The sequence below is a fragment of the Solanum pennellii genome, chromosome 8, assembly GCF_001406875.1.
Source record: "Solanum pennellii chromosome 8, SPENNV200".
Taxonomy (NCBI): Eukaryota; Viridiplantae; Streptophyta; class Magnoliopsida; order Solanales; family Solanaceae; genus Solanum; species Solanum pennellii.
Genome location: NC_028644.1, coordinates 62699178 through 62706869, shown reverse-complemented (window position 1 = coordinate 62706869; position 7692 = coordinate 62699178). Strand labels below are relative to the sequence as shown.

The 7692-nt window shown below is 29.9% G+C and overlaps 1 protein-coding gene across 1 annotated transcript; it reads left to right on the top strand.

Moving 5' to 3' along the window:
• Positions 1–2346: 2346 nt before the first annotated feature.
• LOC107026620 (glucan endo-1,3-beta-glucosidase 6) lies at positions 2347–5596 on the top strand. Its single transcript, XM_015227661.2, has 2 exons — positions 2347–4011; positions 4393–5596. The coding sequence occupies exons 1-2, from the start codon at positions 3668–3670 to the stop codon at positions 5516–5518; spliced, it is 1470 nt and encodes a 489-aa protein (XP_015083147.1). The 5' UTR covers positions 2347–3667; the 3' UTR covers positions 5519–5596.
• The last annotated feature ends 2096 nt before the right edge of the window (positions 5597–7692 follow it).

Sequence of the window (7692 nt, the reverse complement as noted above, 5' to 3'; positions counted from 1 at the left end):
TGAAATTCACGGGCATTAAAACTAGTGACATATATAAATATCAGTAATATTTCTTATATGACATATTTGTTAAATATTAACTTTTAGTTTTTTATAATTAATTTTATATAGATCCAATATTTACATTAGAAATTTCATTAAACTTATCTAAGTACTGTTGTAGTAATTAAGATTTGTGCCAAGTAAATCTGGATTGAAGCACTAATAGAAAAGGAGATTTTTTTCATTGCAAAAAAAAAATATTAAAATTGTGTTATAAAATATGATACTTTTTCATCGAATTGATGTTCATTGAAAAAATATATGACGGAAAATAGATTCTCACTGAAATACTGAAAAGTTCTTAAATTTTTTATTTTTTTATTTTTGAAATATATATGATAATAACAACTGAATAACTTTCAACAAGAATTTACAATGAGAAAATAGGGTTTTTTTTGTAGTGTTATAAAATGTAAAGTTGTAAATTAAAAATGACTATCTATTGACTTTTGAGTGATTTAATTTGAATGTTCAATAAACATATAAATAAATTTGAATACTTATAAGCCAATTTAACTCTTATTCGACTTTGCCAATTGATTAAGTTACAAGTGAAAAAAAGCAGACATGAAATTTCGAAGCGAGAAACAGCGTAATCAAAAAAATTATTTCATTTAGGACGAAATAAAATAGATGAACACGAATTATTTTGTGTTTGAGTCGATTGATCACGTGACAATTACTTCACTCATTATATTAATATTAACTATGACAATATTTCAAACAGAAAACACATATTTACAAGTGTTAACTAATTATTGGTTAGGTGAAAACTTACTATTCATTTCTGAAATGAAATATTTACTATTCTATATATAAATGATAATCCAAACAAAAAACATTTACATAGAACTTTTGATATCCTTTTCATTTGACATGAAAATAATGGATCAATTATTGTGTGGAAATTTTTTGAAAGTAGACCTCATCAAACTTTCTCCACAATTGAATATAAAATTCACCACTAAAAATTTGTTTGGAAAAGTCATTTGCTAATCAAATTTAGTGTAATTATTAAAGTAATGATTGTTTGTAGTAGAGTACATCTATCAAGACTTATTTATTAATTATAATTATAATGTATTGCAGTGTAATTTTAAATATGTTATTTAATTGCGAAAATTTAATTATACAACTAGATCTTTCAATTTTCAAAATAAAAATTAATAATAAAAAACACAAGTTAATATTTGACAAATATGTCAATGTAAGAAATATTACTGATATTTTATATGTTAAGTATTTAAGAAACGTGTTATTTTATAATGTGTAATTATATATTATTTTATAATGTGTAATTATATATTATTAACTGATATTATAAAAAAAATTGATATATGATTTTCAAATAATGATGTTTTAGTTGAATTAATGAATAAAAAATTATAACTAAGCACACATTTTGCAACAATATCATGGATTATATGTTTGACTAAAAAATTAGCATTTACAGCCATAATTATAACATTGTTCAAATGTTTAATGAATTTATATTTGCCTATAACCTTATTCAACAAGAAAATATAACTTTAACGATATCACTCGTTATAAGATAACTTACTATTTGATCATAAATTTTAAAATCAAAAATTTAATTTTTAAAATTCTTATTTAAAAAGAAAATCAAGTACAAATACATAAATCGATTTTTGAACTTAATGAGTTTTTTCCCTAAGGTATCTCAACTATGCTGAATCATTGAATCACCCATAATTTATTTCTTTTAAACACCGTTAATTGATGTGAAACCAAATTTTGTGAGGGGTATTGATAGAGATACATATGTTGTTCCAGAACTCATTAGTCCAATTGATAGTGAATATGTTAGAGAAATAATTGTGTTTTACTTCAAGTCATTTGAACACATTAGAAAATAAATGAGAGTTACACACTGTTTGTCTTCATTTCTTCAATCAAAATCATTACAATACGAACACAATTAAAGACATTTACAATAGAAAAATTGATCAAAATCAATTAACAGTGTTTAAAAGGAACAAAATATTGACGATTAAATTATTTAAAATGGAAAATGACGTAGTTGAAATACCTGAGGAGAAAAATCCAACAAATTTAGACAAAAAATTCAAATATTCTATATAAGTTTGAAGTCCCAAAATTTTTTAAAGCTGATCTATTTGAATAACGAATTTTGAATACCCCAAACTTCTTTAACTTCACACCAATTTACTTATATAAATAAAATACACTATTTAGCATAATTCAAAAAATTCATACTTTAAATATGATTGTGGAGAAAAAAAGTATGTGGCATATATTTGGACAAAAACTAAAAAGCAAAAGCAAACATTGATCAAATGTACCAGTTCAGTTGATGCTAGATCACTTGAGTATATATATATATATATATATATATCACTATCTTATGTGAAGCTATCATCTTAATCTTTCTTTTGACAATTATTTGTGACTCAATACTCATAAACTCCATAATTTCCTTCACCGTTTTATTGTTAAATTTTTCATTGCTTAACAAGATTGGTTTTCTATAGTAGCCCTACTGTTTTCTTCCTTAGGATGTAAAGTAGTAATCTTTTGAATTTCCCTTTTCTTTTTCTCTGTTTTCATTTCAGAATATGCTTTCTTGCCTCCTTTGATTTGGTATATTTTCAGCTTCTACTACAAATGATCTTTTTCCCTTTTGAAACCCTTTTTATTTGTCTTCTCAAGCAAGAAGTCAAGCACAGATGACAGACCACAGTTCTCTATTAGATTCTTGAACTCTAAAATCTCTCACACTCTCTGAGTTGGTGACATGGGTGGTGTAAAAACAGATGAAGTTTTCTTCTTTGTTGTTGTTTGTTAGTTTTGAGCCACTTGAAATTCCAATTCTTGAAGACCCTTTTGTATTCTTGAACTAGTTTGTGAGTGAAAGTTCCAAAAAAGTTATCTTCTTTGTTGTTGTTAGTAAGTTTTGAGCCTCTTGGTATTTGAAGACCCTTTTGGATTCTTGAGCTATTTTGTGAGTGAAAGTTCAAAACAGACACAGTTTTCTTCTTTTTTGTTGTTAGTAAGTTTTGAGCCTCTTGAAATTCCTATTCTTGAAGACCTTTTTGGATTCTTGAGCTAGTCTGTGAGTAAAGTTCAAAACAAACACAGTTTTCTTTTTTGTTGTTAGTTTTTTGAGCCTATTGAAGACCATTTTGGATTTGTGAGTGAAAGTTCAAAAGAGACAAAGTTTTCTTCTTTTTTGTTGTTAGCAAGTTTTAAGCCTCTTGAAATTCCAATTCTTGGAGACCCTTTTGGATTCTTGAGCTAGTTTGTGAGTGAAAGTAAAGTTCAAAACAGATAAAGTTTTCTTCTTTTTTGTTGTTAGCAAGTTTTGAGCCTCTTGAAATTCCAATTCTTGGAGACCCTTTTGGATTCTTGAGCTAATTTATGAGTAAAAGGTCAAAACAGATAAAAGTTCTGTTCTTTCTTGTTGTTAGGAAGTTATAAGCCTCTTGAAATTCCAATTCTTGGAGACCCTTTTGGATTCTTCAGACATAAAGTTGATCATAGTGTTTTTGCAATGAAACAATTTCAAGTTTGATTTCCTTTTTTCTTGTTTTCAACAAGTTATTGATTCTTGTCTAAAAGAAAGCCTTTCTGGTGTAAAAAGGAGATGAGAATTCTGGGGGTGAAGTATGGTTTATGGATTTCAATGATTTTGGGGTTTATGGTGTTGGGGAAAGTGTATGGAATAGGAGCAAACTGGGGTACACAAGCAACACATCCATTGCCACCAAACATAGTAGTAAAGTTACTTAAAGACAATGGGATTCAGAAAGTGAAGCTGTTTGATGCAGATTCAGAAATCTTGAATGCCCTCAGTGGCTCCGGAATTGAAGTCATGGTTGGAATACCAAATGAAATGTTGTGGAGTTTAGCTAACAGTTTGGGTGCTGCTGAGAAATGGGTAGAGAAGAATGTCTCCTCACATGTCTCTTCCAACAGTGTTGATATCAAGTGAGTTTAGTTTCTTCTCAATATTCTTCACGCTTTTTAAGTTATATACACTGACAGTATGCAACACTTATTACATGTATCTCCTTTCTCCATAATTGTAAAAACTACCGCGAAGTATGATAATGTTTGCTAAATCGTAAGCCATGTTTAAAGGAGTATACAAACAGAGAAAGTCTGAGAAGATTTTAGCTTTTCGATTGAGAATTGTCAATCTACCTTGTTTGTTTTGGCAACATTAGACGAAACATTTCGTCTCTAGTCAATATTATGCTAATTGTAGCCTAATGAGGTTGGCGCGAGTACTCTCCTGAATCTTGATATAGCAGTAGCTGGCCTTTTTGCCTTCAATTTTGCTAAATATAAGTTCTTTTGTGTAAACAGATATGTTGCAGTTGGAAATGAACCATTTCTATCTCAGTTAAACGGGACGTTTCTGTCAACAACATTCCCAGCTCTTCAAAACATCCAAGCAGCCCTTATAAAAGCCGGTCTTGGTAATCGGGTGAAAGTCACTATTCCTCTCAATGCTGATGTATACCAGAGTTCAAGTGAAAAACCTTCAACAGGTGATTTTCGCCAAGACATTCGTGATCTCATGGTGAGCATTGTTAAGTTCTTGAGTGACAATGGAGGTGCATTTACTGTCAATATCTATCCCTTTATAAGTCTCTACAATGACCCCAACTTTCCTGCTGACTATGCTTTCTTCGACGGATACTCAAACCCCATCGATGACAATGGGAAAATCTACAACAATGTGTTCGATGCAAATCACGATACCCTCCTTTCGGCATTGCAGAAAAATGGATTCCCAAATATGTCGATTATAATAGGGGAAATTGGATGGCCAACAGACGGAGACAATAATGCAAACTTGAAAGCTGCCCAGAAGTTCAACCAAGGATTCATGACTCACATTTCAGGTGGAAAGGGGACACCAATGAGACCTGGCCCTATAGATGCTTACCTTTTCAGTCTGATTGACGAGGACGCGAAAAGCATTCAGCCCGGTAACTTTGAGCGCCATTGGGGAATATATTACTTTGATGGTACGCCTAAATACAAGCTTTCTTTAGGTGCAAACAATGGAGGTGGTTTAGTACCAGCAAGTGGTGTTCGTTACCTGTCTCGTCAGTGGTGCGTGTTGTCACCCTCAGCTAGCCTTGATGATCCTCAGCTAGCTGATAGTGTAGGCTATGCATGTTCACATGCTGATTGCACCAGCCTCGGGCACGGGACATCATGTGCTGATCTAGATGCTCGTGGTAACGTTTCGTATGCCTTCAACAGTTACTATCAGGAAAACGACCAGCAATCGAGTGCCTGCAAGTTTCCTAACCTTTCCATGATCACAAGCACAGATCCGTCACCATCGGGCGGAACATGTAAATTCAAAATCATGATCCAAGCAACTAGTCCTAGCAGCCATAAGAACAATGCATTTACAACTAAGCCTGTCAATGTGATGTTTCTGTTTGTAGTTTCTTTGTTGTTGAGTGTTTTGTAGAACTTGTTGAGTCATATTTATGTATTTTCCATCATGATTTTTGTTTACTACATTACTCTGCTCCTCTGTTTGGCACCATTCTTTTTAGGTCTATAATTTTTACAATTTTTGAAGTTTTTTTGTTTTGGAATCAAAATGTGGATATTGTAGTTTTCCATCCGTTTCTATTTTTCGTCCTTATTGAAAATAGATCTCATACCTAATATTTGTTTTTTAAGAGAATCAATACATAAATAACACTATTCTTTCTATAGGGGAGTAACTATCTTGCGATTCGTCTTAAACTTAGCAAAACAGAAATGAAGAAGAAAGAAGAATATTTGATTTGAGCACACTGAATTCATAGTATATCTGAGGAACTTAATCCCTTCATGATATTTGAGGTAAAAATAAACTTATGTTTTGATATAAGGATGTTTGATGATATAAAGTCATTATTTTGGCATGACTTTTGATTTGATACGAGGTGTTTATGTTTGATGATGTGTATTAGATCGATAGTATCAAGATGAATTTTAGCCTCAAGTATTTATAATACATAAGTCTTTGTTTGATAAGTTTAGAGCTACAAATTCAAATTTATAAAGATTTGTACCTCAATTGCTCGCAATGACCGAGTCTCATGTTGATAACATTTATTTTAGGAATAATGTACAAATATCCCCTCAATCTATGCCCGAAATCTCAGAACACTCTTATACTATACTAAGGTCCTATTACCCTCATGTACTTATTTTATTAATAATTTTCTACCCCTTTTCGGCCTACGTGGCACTATCTTGTGGGCCCAACGCTGGTTGACTTTTTTCTTCAAACTAGTACCGTGTAGGCCGAAGAGGGGTAAAAAATTACATATAAAATAAGTTCGGGAGGGGGGTAATAGGACCTTAATATATTATAAGTGTGTCTCTAGGATTTCGGCATAGATTGAGATGATAGTTATGAATTTTCCGATTATTCTAATATAACTTCGAGGTTTAAATTTATCAGCTACATATTTCACTATCAGTATTAGTTTAAATCAAAATTATCTTGAAATTATTTATCCCCTATAAAAGATGAAATCTCAAAATTATAACTGAGATAACCTTATTTTGAAGCAAATAACATTAAGGGATCGTTTGATTGAAACAAGTTATTTCAAAATAAATTGTTTCATCACATTTATGAAATAACTTATTTCACCATTAAAATATAAATAACAAAATAAATAATTATAAAATTACCTTGTATCTCCAATCAAACATGTAAAATAATGTTACAATTTAATAATGAGATTATTAATTCTTATACACCAAACGTCTCTCCAAAAATAATTATACTACAAGCTAAACAATAAACTGGGTCATGCCTCATTAACATATTTAAATAATCCAATTATGCTTAAGCTAGTGAAGTGTGTGGGACCATGCTTGAACCATCCTAAAAATTCAAACAATAAACGGCTTTTAAACATAATTTTTGTTCATTATCTTGATATAGCATATTTAAAAATTTTTTGTCGTCTATAATTATTATACTATTTGTATTAAAAGTAAATAATATATACAATATATACGTACTACAAATATATAAAAATGTGTGTTTACTTGTTTTGACAAATAAATAAATTACACTTGTATTAAAAAAGAACTATGCCTATAATACAGATGTATTTCGCAATGTATAAAAATTAAGTTTGATATGCAATACAAATGTTTTGATAAAAAAATTACACTGTATATCAAAAGTGAATTATACGTGTATTTGAAATCATATAGCTACAAATAGTAAATATTTTTTAAAGAAAGTATATTTAGGTAAGTTTCCCCACAAAAAAAGTGTTAGGTTTTTAATTTATAGAGGGAAAAACTACACAAATTGGACCCTATTAGACAAAATATTTATTGAAATTGAACACAACCTAATATATTTATTATAAATTTAATCCACAATCCAAACTATTTACCTTATTCTCTTCTTATTCTATTCACTGAATCGATGTTGATACCATTAAAAATATATATTTTAATAATATCAAAACAATCAATTGAACCGTCCTTTTTTTACTGAAAAACTGCCTCTTTTTCCTTGACGCCATTATTGCTATAAGAGAATTTATGTACTCTATTGATATCAAGAAATAATTGAATAATAATTTCACTGAAATATTATTTCTTCGTCTTTGATACCAT

What these genes read in the sequence shown, in the direction of transcription:
- LOC107026620 (XM_015227661.2), top strand. Translation starts at nt 3,668, where the DNA reads ATGAGAATTCTGGGGGTGAAGTATGGTTTATGGATTTCAATGATTTTG. An exon ending in TCCAACAGTGTTGATATCAA is followed by an intron (nt 4,012 to 4,392) that starts GTGAGTTTAGTT and finishes TTGTGTAAACAG; the next exon opens with ATATGTTGCAGTTGGAAATG.